The 15816-nt window shown below is 38.6% G+C and overlaps 1 protein-coding gene across 1 annotated transcript; it reads right to left on the bottom strand.

Moving 5' to 3' along the window:
* Positions 1-469: 469 nt before the first annotated feature.
* Positions 470-14500, bottom strand: LOC107567550 (putative homeodomain transcription factor 2; the record flags this gene model as incomplete). Its single annotated transcript, XM_016253235.1, has 5 exons — positions 14485-14500; positions 1408-1484; positions 1100-1306; positions 867-995; positions 470-742 (listed from the first exon to the last, which is right to left on the bottom strand). Coding segments are annotated over exons 1-5 (702 nt in total), but the record flags the coding sequence as incomplete, so codon positions are not given.
* Between the last annotated feature and the right edge of the window lie 1316 nt (positions 14501-15816).

Genomic DNA, 15816 nt, shown 5'->3' with positions numbered 1-15816 from the left:
AAAGTCTCAAATCCAAAGAGATATTCTTTATAAAGTTAAGAGTCAGCCACGCCTACCTAAAACGGCTCGTTCTAACACGCCCCCACATATCTACGTCACGATGTGGGAAGATTTGCATAACGCCGCCCAAATGTTCACGCAAAGAAAGAAGGCGTAACTTTTATTCTCGCTGTAGTATTGTTGTTGCCGCCGTCATGTCGTGAAGGCGCTGTGTGTTTCATTGTGAAAGCGAAACTACTTTGTTTGGCCTTCCAAAAGAGGACGATATCTGCTTCGTCATGCCTGGAGCTGATCCGTGCTGGTTGCTGAGGAAATACAACAACTTTGCGCTGTGGATCACCGGATCGGCTTTCACCATGGACGAAGCGGAGTCCAGCCCGGGGTCATCACATGTGGTTGCTACAAGCCCTCCGGACGCGCCGTTCTCAAGCCCGCCGCCTCTGCTCACTCTAGCCCTCCACACACTCACCTGCTTGTATGTCCTCTCAGCGACGCTGAGCAAGAAGAAGAAGAGCCAGATGAGACAGACGCGCACCACGAAGCTCACGCTCACCATCGCCATCACCAGAGCGTCAGCGGACGAGCCGAAGGCCACAGACACCAGCTCACCGGCCGATAGAGACGCCAGCTGCTCCGGCTCTTTGTGCTGGAACAATCTGTACGCAAATGGAGTCAAACCCAGCGTCACAGACACCAGATTCCCCAAGATCTGATAGCCGATGCCTGGAGTGTACAGATTGACCTGCGGGCGAGAGGAGGACGAGATCAGGGCTTCATGTAATCATGATTTAGCACAAGCTTCTATCCAGAGACGTTCAATGCATTTCTATCAGTTCACTGCCTTCCTTCCTCTGCTTCGCACTCACCCTGTTCATTATCATGCCGCTGATTTCCAGCACAGACATGTCTGCTTTTTTGCATTCGTTTCCTTCCCACACGATGGCGCTGACGCGCTCCAGGCCCGGATTAGAGCTGTGGAGCCACGGCACGTGACCCTTCACCAGCAGCAGAGCGACACACACACACACACACAAACATCATTTACACGAGCACAACAAATCTGAACCAGTGAGGCAGCAGCAGTGGATCTACGACGCACCTGATGAAACGGGTCGTCTCTGAACTCTTTCTTAGAGGCAGAACAGGCTGCGGATCCGTCGGCGTCTGTTTCGCTGCTGCAGGAGGAGCGGCACTCGGCGCAGTGCAGGAAGTCCTCCCACAGAACATCCTCCGTCTCGGACTCGTGCCGCGCGCTCTCAGAGTCCTGCGTCCGCGAGCTGCAGCTGGTGCCCGACTTCAGCGTCTCCTGAGACCAAACGAGAAGTGAAGGAGGCTGTGTTTGTGCTCCTACAGAAGCACTGATCGTGTGTGTGTGCGTGCGTGAGTGTGTGTGTGTGCGTGTTTTACCTCAGCAGTGTAATGCTTCTTGTAGGGGTGAGCTTTTCTGTTGCGCAGCGTACAGTCGCTGTTCTTGTGCTCCACTCCTGATCCTGGTAGAGTAGACTACAATGCCGGCTGTTCTGACTCACGGACTGTAAGTACGTTTTTTATATTTAAAGAGTTTTTATATTTTATACTTTTTATATTTAAAGCGAGTTTTTTGGGCAGTGTAGAGTAGGGCTTGTTGTTTGTCATTTCTCCGATCACAAATACAGACATGGTTTTATGTTTACGCGGCGCGATGTAACGCCACTCGTAAAAAGAGAGTAGAAGTCATTATAATCCATAATTATGTCCCCACTGGATGCAACGAATGCCTCGTTTATAATGGGTTTTCGTGTTATTGAATCATCACTCCGGCCGGACAGGGCATCATCACAGTATGGTAGGGGCATAACATTTCCGTCACATGCTTGAGGTATTCGGCCAATCACAACGCACTGGATAGCTGGCCAATCACAGCACACCTTGCTTTTCAGACCAATGAGCTTTGTAAAAATCTACGCGTTTCAGAAAGGCGGGGCATAGAGGAGAAACAATAATGTACAGTATGTGGAAATTTTTTTTTTAACCTTAAACTGCATAAACACATTTCGTTACACCAAATACACAAAATAATGTTCTTTTTAGCAATATCATATGACCCCTTTAAGCCTCACAGCACGACCTGGATGCAAATATCATGTAAAACCCCCTGCATAATCATATCATCTTAGGGGGCTTTATTAATTGCATGCTATTTTGATGGACTACGCCTTATATTCTATTTTTCTCAGGTCTTCTTCCTCCTTCATAGGTTTACAGTATGACAGCTCTTTATTTCAAACATCACAATGTATGGCAAATTTTGCAAATGAGTCTACACCTATTTATCATGGTATATCCCCATGACTAATAAATTGGTTGCTTTTTTGTTTTATAATTGGACTATGAGTTTGCCTGATTAGTGTCGGAAACTTTTATTTTAACATACAGGCTGAAATTCACTACACGACTTTTGCCCAGATCTTTAGCCCGATTTACAGTCTGGACAAGTTGACGCTAGTTGCTGAATGTCAAAGCCAGTCTGCAGATTTGAGCTGACAGATTTCATAGAATGATGTGTATGATGCTCACAGATTCCATCTAGATCAAAATATCAAACATGTTTAATATATGGAGCCGATTTTAGAACACATATTGTTTTCATTTGCCACACGTCTCCTAGAAACAAGGCATGTGTTTCTGTGTGAGTTTGTTGTGTTCGGAAAGACTTGAAAGTCTGGTAGAGTATGATCCTTGGTCATTGAATGTATGATTCTCAGTTTTTCTTTTAACTATTTACAAAGTTGGCACATTTATGATGCCTAGTGTTTTAAAAATAAAGTAAATCTTTATTTTTATCAAAATGATATCAAAATGGTTGATATATTTTTTTTTAAGTGAACTTTGTTTGGCCAATTACCTTCATGAACATCTATATTTTGACGTCTAAATTAAATCTCTTTTTTACACGTTTTTCTTTTTTATTATCAAATTCAAATAATTTTCTCAAATGTAATAATTTAAAATTATTTTCAAATAATTTTTGTAAATAGTATGCAAAAGAAGTATGAGTTTGCCTGATTAGTGTCGGAAACTTTTATTTTAACATACAGGCTGAAATTCACTACACGACTTTTGCCCAGATCTTTAGCCCGATTTACAGTCTGGACAAGTTGACGCTAGTTGCTGAATGTCAAAGCCAGTCTGCAGATTTGAGCTGACAGATTTCATAGAATGATGTGTATGATGCTCACAGATTCCATCTAGATCAAAATATCAAACATGTTTAATATATGGAGCCGATTTTAGAACACATATTGTTTTCATTTGCCACACGTCTCCTAGAAACAAGGCATGTGTTTCTGTGTGAGTTTGTTGTGTTCGGAAAGACTTGAAAGTCTGGTAGAGTATGATCCTTGGTCATTGAATGTATGATTCTCAGTTTTTCTTTTAACTATTTACAAAGTTGGCACATTTATGATGCCTAGTGTTTTAAAAATAAAGTAAATCTTTATTTTTATCAAAATGATATCAAAATGGTTGATATATTTTTTTTTAAGTGAACTTTGTTTGGCCAATTACCTTCATGAACATCTATATTTTGACGTCTAAATTAAATCTCTTTTTTACACGTTTTTCTTTTTTATTATCAAATTCAAATAATTTTCTCAAATGTAATAATTTAAAATGTATGCAAAAGAAGTATTATAATTATTTTTAAGTTCAAATAGTTTTTCAAATTGATTACTTTTAAAATGTATTATATTACATTAATTTAGTAAATTGTGCAAAATATATTTAAAATATATTTATATTTTTAAAATAATTTTATTGCATTAATATTATTTGTGTGTTATTTACTATTTTTAAATTGTGTGATATACAGTGGGTACGGAAAGTATTCAGACCCCCTTAAGTGTACATTAATGAGGAAAAAAAATTAACTTAAATGATTTTAGCAAATGGCTGCAAAGAGTGAAAAATTTAACGGGGTCTGAATACTTTCCGTACCCACTGTATTTCTGCTTTACATCGGCCATTGGTTATACTATAGAACATAATCTGTTTATCTCCTTTTTTGGTCCCTAATTGTTACTTTTTACGGCAGGATCCAGATGGTGTAATTCCAACATCAGCAGAGGCTAACTAGTTGATCCACAGAATTGAATAAATTAAAATTTAGATTAAAAATATGGCATATAACAATAAAAAACATTTAAAAAGTAACTTTTTAAACTGTTGAATATATACAAGTTTGAAAAAAATAACTCTCTTCGGTTTTTAATATATTTAAAAATGTAATTTATTCCTGTCCAGTAGGCATCTCGTCTTTTACTGAAGTGCGTGACCTTGAGCATGCAGTAATGTGTGTGTGTGTCTGTGTTTGACTTCCTGTTGTGCCAAATCCTTAAATCCCAATGCAAATAGCTCTCCTCGATTTTGCCTCAAGTGCACCGAATCACAAGCGACATCTAAGTGGAAGTGCGTGCATTTGCTTGACAGAAGTGACAGAGCGTTTTAAAGTCTGAGCAATGACACGGTGGCCGCTCTGAAGTTGAATCCTCAAACACTTGTTGTGCTGGAGACTTTTTCCCCATCAACCATGCACCGCTCCCTCGTCAAAGAACAGCAGGACATCAACTACATGCCAGTCTGCACTGAAATTCAAAGTCTTTCAGATGCAGAACTGATACACACTACTGAGGGAGTGATTTGAATGGCTGGTGTTATATTTCTGCAAATTTGGGTGCAGTTTGGGAATGGCAGCACAATAGTGGTGACCTGCATCCAAAACACAATGCATGCTGGTAACCATCTGCACTGGTCTTTTCAGCAGGGAAAAGTGTGTATGTGTGTGTGGGCATGGGTTCATAGAAGGTGGGAAGAGATCAGAAGACGCCTCATAGAGCAGATGATGTTCCTGGTGTAGGAGGAGCAGGTTACTCATTCTGCCAGGTGTCGTGAGGAGATCTGCTCCAGTGGAAGAAAAAAAACCTCCACAAAAGGCCAAAAACAAGTGTCTGTGCTGTATAGGCGACGTGAGTCAATGCTGGATCAGCCCCATCAAAGTCTGTGCAGCCTCTCGCACTCGTGTGCGTGCGAGACGCTAATCAGACAGGCTGCGAGAGAAAAGAGCCTGATTTACGCTGGCACACCGTGTGGTGCATGCCACACGCAGAAGTCCCATGAGACAGCACTCATCTCTCTGAGAGCCCGTTTCTTCACTGATAAAGATTCGGACTATCATTGTTCGCCTGAGGGCATCTTCACATCACCAGAAACAGCACATGATGCATTTATAAATTAAAGGAATAGTTCACTCAAAAATTTTTAATTCTGTCATTGTTTACCCACCAGCATGTCGTGTTGTCATACAGTGACAGTTCATAGTCACCAGGGGTTGTCAAGTTCCAAACAGGACAAAAAACACCATAAAAAAAGTTGCCCACAGGACTCATGCATTATATTCCAAAACTTCTAAAATTGTATGTTGTGTTTGTGTGAGGAACAGAACAAAATGTAAGCCATTTGACTGATAATCTTGGTGCCAGACTCTATATATAAGTCTGTGCTGATTGTGAGGTTAAACACTTGTGAGTTGGATTATTTATAAGAAAGCTGTCACTCCTTGTCGGTCCATTTCTAGCATGCGGCTTCCTCCTCCTACACAAATAGTCCAAACAGGTCATTACTTATGCAAAAACACTATTTCTTTCACCTTAATGCATTCTAACAAGTATACATACATATATACAGATACTTTAACAGGTATACATACATTTTATTCATTGCATTAAAAAATATTTTATGGCGTTTTTTAATCTTAACATTTCACGCTGATCATAGTTAACCCAGGTTTAACAATAATCCTTTGTTTTCATAAACTGACACTTTTACACTGAGTAAAGGATGACAGAATCTTTATTCCTGTTTAAACTGTCCCTGTAATGGAATCATCAGAATCATTTTATATAGAATAATCTCAACTAATCAGGTTTTGAGGTGATGCTCCATGAGATGACGACATTCGTTTTGAACTTCATGTTGCCCGTTATAGTTAAAAGGCTTGAAGTCCCATTTCTGAGCTGCTGGGAAGCCAGCTGATTGTGTGTGTGCTCTGCTCAGATCTGGATCTGTGATCAGACACTGGTAAAAGCGGGCACAGTTTTATTGATGCCAATCCAGCTTCCTGCACTCATTTGTGTGTATGTCACAGCGACTGTACTGGGCCCCTGCGATCATGCAAGTTTGTTTGAATGTGTGTGTGTGTGTGTGTGTGTGTCAATAAATAAGGGGGCTTGTCGCTGTGGCAGGCCTGGCAGGTGTGGGGAAGTCAGTTTTTAAAAAAGCTTTGGCTGCAGGTGAGCCTGGGAGGTATTTTAGGCCAGGGATGTGTTACTGTGATAAGGGAAAACTGGAAAGGGGAAACAGACAGAAAGGAGCAGGGAGATTAAATGAGTGGCCAGAGAGAGGAGACAGTGTATAGAGAGATACAGAGACGTGGAAGTAAGACATACACTAGGGGAGACCATATAAAAGATAAAAACATTAAGTTAAGGGAAAACGAGAGCGAGAGAGAAAGAAACCGTAAGAAAGAAAATATCAATTCGCAGTGCTACTCTATCAGGCATACTGAAGATGTTACACAGTCTTACACATTCAGTTATTTGATCAGATGGTTAATTTTTCTTTTAAAGGTGTACATACAGTAACTGACCAAATTTAAAGGCTGTGTCTATTTAAACAAAGTGCAAATCAACCTTTTTTACATTTCCAGCTTTGGGACACGGAACTACAGTATAGCAGGTTTAACTGGACAGAACATAGCAAATATCTATCTATCTATCTATCTATCTATCTATCTATCTATCTATCTATCTATCTATCTATCTATCTATCTATCTATCTATCTATCTATCTATCTATCTATCTATCTATCTATCAACTGTTGGGAACCAAACAACATTGGAGCCCACTGACTTGGACTAGAAACACTGAGGCATTTCTCAAAATATTTTCTTTATGTTCCACAGAAGAAAGAAAGTGTGAGCAAATTATGACAGAATATTTTTTGTGAGCAATGTTTAAGTATTATAAAGTATTAATCTGAGAAAGAAAGTGGAAGACTATAGAAAGGAAAGAGGGAACGCTTTAGTCGTCTAATGCTTAGTGAAGGAGGAAATGAAAAGGGGGAATTATGGGTAAACAAATGAACTCCTCCCATGTCTCTCCTTGAATTCCTACTTCATCCTCCACTGCACTGATGCTTTATTCTCCCAATCATATTTTCTAAAATTGCTCCTGTGTTACGGTTCTCTCTAATATTCCTGTCAAAACCACACCGAGACGGTTCCATTGTCTGTCAGGATTCTGGCCAGGACTCCTGACTGTGCTGTAAGACACAATGATGGAGAAGAAGATCAAGACAAAGACAGAGAAAGAGAACAATATATAAAGATATGCAGGTGGGAGTATCTGAAGACAAAGATTGAAGTGGTTTAAAGGGATTTAGCCAGAGAACCCACGCGCTACTAATAGAAAACATGAAAGATACCACTCTAATAGAATTAGAATAAACAAAGCATAAAATTAGCACTAAGCTCCCCTTTGGTTTCCGGCCCATTAAACAAATATAAAAATCCGCTGAACATTATTTGTCGTGTTTGTGTTTGTGTTTACAGGACCCCGCTCTAGTTTGGCCACCTGCCTATCTCATTCAGAACAGCTGATCGTCATGCCTGCCTCTTGTTTATTTCACTCCGTATCAGAAAGACTGAAGTTGAAGATTTCTTTGAGACAGAAAGGGAGAGTGAAAGATATGAAAAGAAAAAAAAGCATTACAGAGAGTGGAAGAGCTCGCCCCAGGGAGGAAAGTGTTTCCAATAGGAGCAATTTCTGTCATCACAATGCCCGCCATGACCTCTCAGGAACCCACAGAGTTTAGAGCATGGTCGCTTTTTGCTTAGAGGAGACACTGGCAAACATTCAAATACATACAAACAACCTTATATAATACATCTGTTGAAAAGACTGATGACTATATGTAGCATATCTGTTTAAGACACGGCAGCATGGACGCTTAAAGCCATAGTTTAACCCCAAATTTAAGTTCTGTCGTCATTTATTTACCCTCACATTGTTCATGTCAAACCAATGACTTTCTTTTGTGCATAATACATATTATATTATAACAAGATATTTTGTTGAATATCTAAGTTGCTCTTTTTTAACAAAAATTAATGAGCACTGGGATCACTGTGCTCTAAAAATTTCAAAAATTAATAAATAAAGTGGTCACTGAATTCTTAAAATTATTCTTAAGTTGTATTTTTAACTGTACTAACTGAAGTTTGAATGAATAGTTTTCAAAAATGAAAATTTGCTGAAAAGGTACTCACCTTCAATTCATTCAAGATGTGAAAGAATTTGTTTCAGATTTGGAGAAATTTAGCATTACATCACTTGCTCAGCAATGGATCCCCTGCAGTGAATGGGTGCCGTCAGAATGAGAGTCCAAACAGCTGATAAAGTATCACGTTAATCCACATGACTCCAGTCCATCAATTAATGTCTTATGAAGTGAAAAGCCATATGTTTGTAAGAAATAAATCCATCATTAAGGCATTTTAACTTAAAACCGTCGCTTCAGGCCAAAATCCCAGTTCATAACCTGTAATAATAATTCATGCAGTAAAATAGTCCATCCCCTGTTGTCCACAAAATCCATCAACATATTTGTGTAGGACTGTTTCGAACTGTTTTCTCTTGTAAATGGTGCTTGATCTGTACAAATTTCTCCTTACTGGAGAAAGCAGTATTATGGATAGATGTCTTGTATTTTAGCCAGAAGCAGCAGTTTAAAAAAAAGTCTTGATCTGTTTGTTTAATATAAACACAAAGCTGGATTATTGTGATGTTTGTATAAGCTGTTTCAACTCTCATTCTGACGGCACCCATTCATCAGGATCCATTGGTGAGCAAGGGATGTAATGGTAAATTTCTCCAAATCTGTCTGATGAAGAAACAAACTCATCTCCATCTTGGATGACCTGAAGGTGAGTATATGTCCGGCAATTTTCCTTTTTTAGGTCAGCTATTCTTTTAAGTGATACAAAGTTTAAGCTTTCCTGTAGCTCAAACAATATAGAATTCCCAGGGAAAGAAAGAACTGATGAAAAAAAAACCTTGAATGCAATATAAATAGCTTTTATAAATGTAAATGTAATTTAAAAAAAAATGTAAATAGCTTCATAGCCATCAAATCTCTTTTGCACTTTTTTTGGCTTTTCAAAATGCATTTTACCAGGTTTGACGTTAGTGATCATTCTTGCTTGATGTGCAGACATGAATGACTTCATATGTACTATTTTGACAGTACTTTGTTTGGAGAGTCCAAGTCTATATTTATATTTATATAGAAAAAACAGCTTGGATATCTGCAAAATATCTTCATTTGCATTCAGAATTTACAAAGAAGGAAATAAGCATTTGGAACAACATCCTTATTCCTTTAGCTTAACCAGAAAGATCAACCAGCTCAAACTAGCATGAAAACTGGTGTAAGCTGATAATTTTTTTCTTTCACACATACGGACTACCCTCATTTACACATGGCCTTTGCACACTCTGTGTTAATATAATTGCCCTGAATTACAAACCATGTGATGACAAAAAAAGGAGCACATTCTAAAAATGAAAGGTACTGAAGAGAAGAAGCATTTTGCAGATAAGAAGAAGAGACCTTTGATGTGCAGATAAAGAAGACAAAGCCTAAGGCTGAGTGTGTGAATGGGTCAGTCAGGGCCCTTTTTGGTAAGCTAGGTCATGCCTGCCTGTCTGAGAAGAAACTGTTTCCATGTAAAGCTGCACTGCGACCTTTCTCCCTCACTCACTCATTTCATCTCCGCGGCGTGCAGGCGGCACTGGGTTTCTCTCTGTAGAGTCTCCCTTACTCCCTCTCTCTCCCCTGAGGGATTTGCCACTGATGATTCAAACACGAGTTTTGGGCAGTGTAGAGTAGCGCTTGTTGTTTGTCATTTCTCTGATCACAAATGCAGACATGGTTTTATGTTTACTCGGCACGATGCAACGCAACGCGTAAAAAGACAGTATAAGTCATTATAATCCGTAATTATGTCCCCACTGGATGCAACAAATGCCTCGTTTATAATGGGTTTGAATGTTTTTGTCTTGTCGCTCTGGCCGGGACTCGGCATCACAATATGGTGAGGGGCGTAACATTTCCGTCTCACGCTTGATTTATTCGGCCAATCACAATGCACTGGATAGCTGGCCAATCAAAGCACACCTCGCTTTTCAGACCGATGAGCTTTGTAAAAATCTACGCGTTTCAGTAAGGCGGGGCATAGAGGAGAAACAATAATGTACAGTATGTGGAAAATAATGTGTTTTTTTAACCTTAAACCGCATAAACACATTTCATTACACCAAATACATAAAATAATGTTCTTTTTAGCAACATCATATGACCCCTTTAAAAGATCAGATTCGAAAGTGTCACACATGAGATTTATTTTAGTGAATGACTTAAATTTCAACCTGTTTCTCACATAATGTTATCGAATGGCTTCAGAAAAGTTCAAATAAGCTGTATAGAGCACTTTTATTCATACTTTAAAGGCGTGTTTTTGTCATTTGGGGCTTGACACATTCACTATCATTACATAACATTCACTTTCATTACAGTGCCCAAGGCATTATTATTCAGAAATTACATTTTGTGTATTCTACGGAAGAAAGTAAGTCATGCAGTTGGGAGCAATGTGAGGGTGAGTAAATGATGACAGAATTTTAATCTTCGGTGAACTATTCGTTTAATATTTTGTCCCCACGCTGGCATTACACATCATTATTCACTGTTCTTAGACTAATCAACATAAAGTGAATTTTCAGAGGCATAATTATCCAGACAGAACGGCATTTGTGTCGGCTGGTGGGTGGCATGCTGCTCTGATTAAGCGTATGCAGATTGCTGGAAGTCTGTGTTTATGTGTTTGAGTTTGTGTGTGTGTGTGTGTGAGAGAGAGAGAGCTGCATTACACAGGGCTATGATGGAAGAGGTCTGTGTACATTTGAATATTTAATATGCCGGCAATAGATCCACATCTGTGATCTCTTGTGGCAGTATTGTACAACCAACTGTCCTTAAAGTGACTGATGCTAAAGTAGCATTAAACACCTTTTTGTAACTGTAGTTCTATAGGCCTATACAGCTTTCCAACAGTGCTACCTAGTGGTGCAACAATCTATAGGTTTGAGCTGAGTGATTGCTTTTGCAACTAAATAGGATGCTATGAATTTAACATAGGCCATTAATTTCCTCCTGTAAATATCTGCGATGCAGAATTGAAGATGAAGGTTCAAATCTTGCATTATATTTACATTTATGCAGTGCATGCATCATTTAAGCTAAATTTGTATCCGGATGTGTGTTCCCTGAGAATCCGACTCATGACCTTGCTGTTGTTTGTGTCATCCTCCGCCAGCTGAGTTTTAGAAACAGCTGTGGATGCTGTAAATCTGTCTTCCCTTAGTTATTTCCATATATACTCACCTTAACCATGTAGCTAATCCACGGCCATTAACCTGTGGTGCTGTTTGTATTATCTGTTTTCTCTCTGAGAGGAAAGACTGCGTTAATCTTCTCTGAGACAAAGTGATTGAGGGAGCAATGAAGGACTGTGGGAAGAATTATAGTGAGAAGGAAAAGAATTGGAGGGATGGATTTTTTGAACCAGTGTTGATGTCAAAGTGGAATATTGAATCAAACCTGGTTTTTGGACTTGAAGATGTAGGCTTGTAAGCTTTAAGTTTGCAAGGAATGAAGGGGAGACCGAGGAGGGAGCGCAGGGAAGCAGTACATTGTTAGAATGTAGTGTGTGAATTGCTTCAAAGGATAATCTGGGCTTAATGTCTCGGAGTCAAATTAAAACACAAGGGAGAGAGAGAGAGAGAGCGGCTGTGAATCAGGTGCCGTGTCAGGAAGACAACCTGATTCAAGACTGCCTGTCACCTTTGAATGAATGCATTTGTGCACATACATTTGCATGCAAAAAGACATGCTGCGGACAAATCAGAGGATTTTGAGCACAGAGCCAATATGTTTGTGCACAGAAAGAGAAACCGGGCAAAATCAGAAATTCACAAAGAGAGTAGATCCAAATACCCACACATACACACATATGTGCAGTGGCATTCTGCCAATCTTGAGGGCAAACCATGAATTTGTGACTGCATTCGTGAGCATTTCCTTGTATGGAGACAGACAGTGATGCTATTGGTATTTTGAGCTTTTTAGCCCTCTCTTCAGTATTATTCATTTAACCTAGAGCTGTGATTTCATTTACACGTTTTAATTTTTATAATTTATTTGCGTTTTAGTGCATTGGGAATGAGAAAGATGTATTTTAAATAAAATTATTATTATTATTGCTATTATCCCTCATTAAATATTTATTGGTGGGATGCAGTGGATTAAGTTTAAATATTAAATTAATTTTATTCTATTTAAATCCGTGTGATCATTCGTTTTTTGATTTAATATTGAAAGTAGAAAAATTAGAAAACAGCTTGTTTTTTGTTTTTTTGTTTTTTTCGTTCATGGGTGGAAAAATGAATAAACAGCTTGAATATTCTATTTCTACACATGGGCGGGAATTAAACGCCCCTTTCTGCTGATTGGTCAGCCGAAGATCAAACCGTGACATCATCAGTTCTTCTGCAGTATCACGCAGCAGAATAATAGTCCTCCACTGCTGCAGTTGTATGGATTCTTAACGCATTTATTGCAACTACATTTCATCTTTTTTTGTCAAACAAACAGGCTAATGAATAGCTCAACACAACTCATACCTGGGCAGAGTCTAGACAGGGCTTTCTTCTGTGTAGATATAAATTATATTCTTTGCAGCTGTCATAGCCTACCCTGCTCACCCAGGAACCTTTTCTTTCCATTTATCCCCCTTCCTCTCTCTTGGCTTGACTCTCTGTCCCTTTTTTTTTTGGTATCTTCCTCTTTTTCTCACCTTCATTTCTGTTCATTTCGTGTTCCTTTCAGGTTTATATTTCAGTTGTCTTTCAACTGTCCCCTACCCACTGATTTGATTGAGTAATTTTAATCTTTCTTTCTTGTTGCAGCTTATAAGTTCATAGCAGAGTGTTTATTGGTCTATGTGAGCTTGGATACTACTATCGTTTGTAATTCATTCCTGTGATGGCAAAGCTGAATTTTCAGCAGCCATTACTCCAGTCTTCAGTATCACATGATCTTTCAAAAATTATTTTAAAATGCTGATTAGGTGCTCAAGAGACATGTTATCAATATTAAAACATAATTGTGCTGTTTGATAATTTTTGTGGAGACCCTACTGTATCATATTTGATTTGTATTTTTATTTTTTTCTCTCCTCGATTAGGAGTGCTATTAGAGCCAAAAAAGCCTAATCTATTAAATATGATACTCATCAAAAACATAGCAACTTTTTTTTTTTTTTTTGATTTTGCCTAGTTTTAAGAAACCGTTTCATTTAAAAAATATGTCTTTCTGTCTTTTACATTTATAAAGTTACAAAAGATTTCTGTTTCAAATAAATGAACCAAAGAATCCCAGGGGGAAATATATCACGGTTTCTCCACAAGAATATTAAGCAGCACAACTGTTTTAACACTAATAATAGTAATAAATGTTTCTTGAGCACCAAATCAGCATATTATAAAGATTTCTGAAGGATCATGTGAAACTCAAGAATGGCTGCTGAAAAATCAGCTTTGCCATCACATAAATGTCATTTTAAAATAAAATAAACAAATTGTAATATTTCACAATATTACCGCTTTTACTATATTTTTGATCAAATAAAGGCAGTCAGCATAAAAGACAACAATAATAATAATAAAAACATCTCACCGACCCCAAACTTTTAATGGTAGTGTACATGGAATATAGCGTAATTTAGTATAGCCAAATAGAGAGCCTAATTAATTTTTCATAATTGTTATTTCACTGGAGAGCCATTTAAAAGAGAACCTGGAGAGTGAAACAGGAGAGAGAGGAGGAGGAATTTCCTGATTCTTCTAAAAAAAAAGAAAATCAGTTTCCTAGCTAGACCAGCATGAAACTAGCATAAACCAACCTGTGAATTCAATTCAGGCTGGTCTTTTCAGCCATGTTTATTATAAACAGGTGTAAGAGAGAGATGAGTGTGCATTCTAGATGTCAGTATCAGACCGCTGCTCACTAGGAGGGGTGTAGAGCGTGTGATGGAGTGATGAGAGAGGGAGGGAGAGAGAGAGTGAGTGATTGAGTATGTGAGAGAGGAAGGGATGGGTGATGAGTGTGTGCTCACAGTATAAGTGACGTCCCTCCTCCTCAGACAGATTGTCTCTCTCTGCCACTAATGGGATCCTGTTAGGAACCTTTTCTCTCCATTTATCCCACTTCCTCTCTCTTGGCTTGACTCTCTGTCCCTTTTTTTTTTGGTATCTTCCTCTTTTTCTCACCTTCATTTCTGTTCATTTCGTGTTCCTTTCAGGTTTATATTTCAGTTGTCTTTCAACTGTCCCCTACCCACTGATTTGATTGAGTAATTTTAATCTTTCTTTCTTGTTGCAGCTTATAAGTTCATAGCAGAGTGTTTATTGGTCTATGTGAGCTTGGATACTACTATCGTTTGTAATTCATTCCTGTGATGGCAAAGCTGAATTTTCAGCAGCCATTACTCCAGTCTTCAGTATCACATGATCTTTCAAAAATTATTTTAAAATGCTGATTAGGTGCTCAAGAGACATATTGTTATCAATATTAAAACATAATTGTGCTGTTTGATAATTTTTGTGGAGACCCTACTGTATCATATTTGATTTGTATTTTTATTTTTTTCTCTCCTCGATTAGGAGTGCTATTAGAGCCAAAAAAGCCTAATCTATTAAATATGATACTCATCAAAAACATAGCAACTTTTTTTTTTTTTTGATTTTGCCTAGTTTTAAGAAACCGTTTCATTTAAAAAATATGTCTTTCTGTCTTTTTCTGTCTTACAAATAAAATTATGTTGTCATTTATTAACCCTCATGTAACTTGGGACCTGTTTGACTTTCTTTTTTCTGCTAATTCTTTGGACACTTCAGTGACCTACAAGCGAGTTAATCAGCTCTATGAATGACTTCTTGAGGTCTCTTGACCACAATCTAAGATCATTGCCTGTAGTTTTGAGACCCAGGCCAAGATACCAAGTGATGAATCCCAGACCATGTTTATGAGAGTCCTTAAGATGAAGAGTCCAACTCTGATGTGATCTCTGTGAAAGTGGCAGAGATTTGTAGTGACCACAGTGACCTGTTGTCCTCCAGTCAGCACAGTTTCATTCATTTCAGAATTCACTAATTTCAGTCTGTCCTTCGGCTTGTCAGAGGAAACCGATGTGTGCCCCACTGACTCCTTCCAACCGCCACGTGGTCTTGCATTAGGGAGAGAGTGGGCAAGTGTGTATGAATGTGTGTGTGTGTGTGTGTGTGTAGATAAATTAAGTAACAAAAGTGACCGTCGTAATGAGTCAGTCATTTCTGACTTCCTTGAGCCCCAGTCCAGCTACTCTTGCCAAAACCAGCCCATTACTCATTCCTGGTGTGCCAGCTTCACACACAACCCTCCCAGTGCCAGATCCAGATCCCATGACTCGTCACAATACAATAAATTCTGGGCCCTGATCCTGCCATTATCATGGCCAACCTCATCAGAGAACGTGATTGCATTTGAAGAGACTGATAATAATAATGAAAAAAACAGTAATTAAAGTCTGTCAGAATGTGCTATTCTTGGAATACCATACAGTG

This window comes from Sinocyclocheilus grahami, unplaced genomic scaffold (genome assembly GCF_001515645.1).
Source record: "Sinocyclocheilus grahami isolate Dianchi unplaced genomic scaffold, SAMN03320097.WGS_v1.1 scaffold1168.1, whole genome shotgun sequence".
Classification (NCBI taxonomy): Eukaryota; Metazoa; Chordata; class Actinopteri; order Cypriniformes; family Cyprinidae; genus Sinocyclocheilus; species Sinocyclocheilus grahami.
The sequence above is the reverse complement of the archived record's forward strand: the minus strand, read 5'-3'. Positions and strand labels throughout refer to the sequence as shown.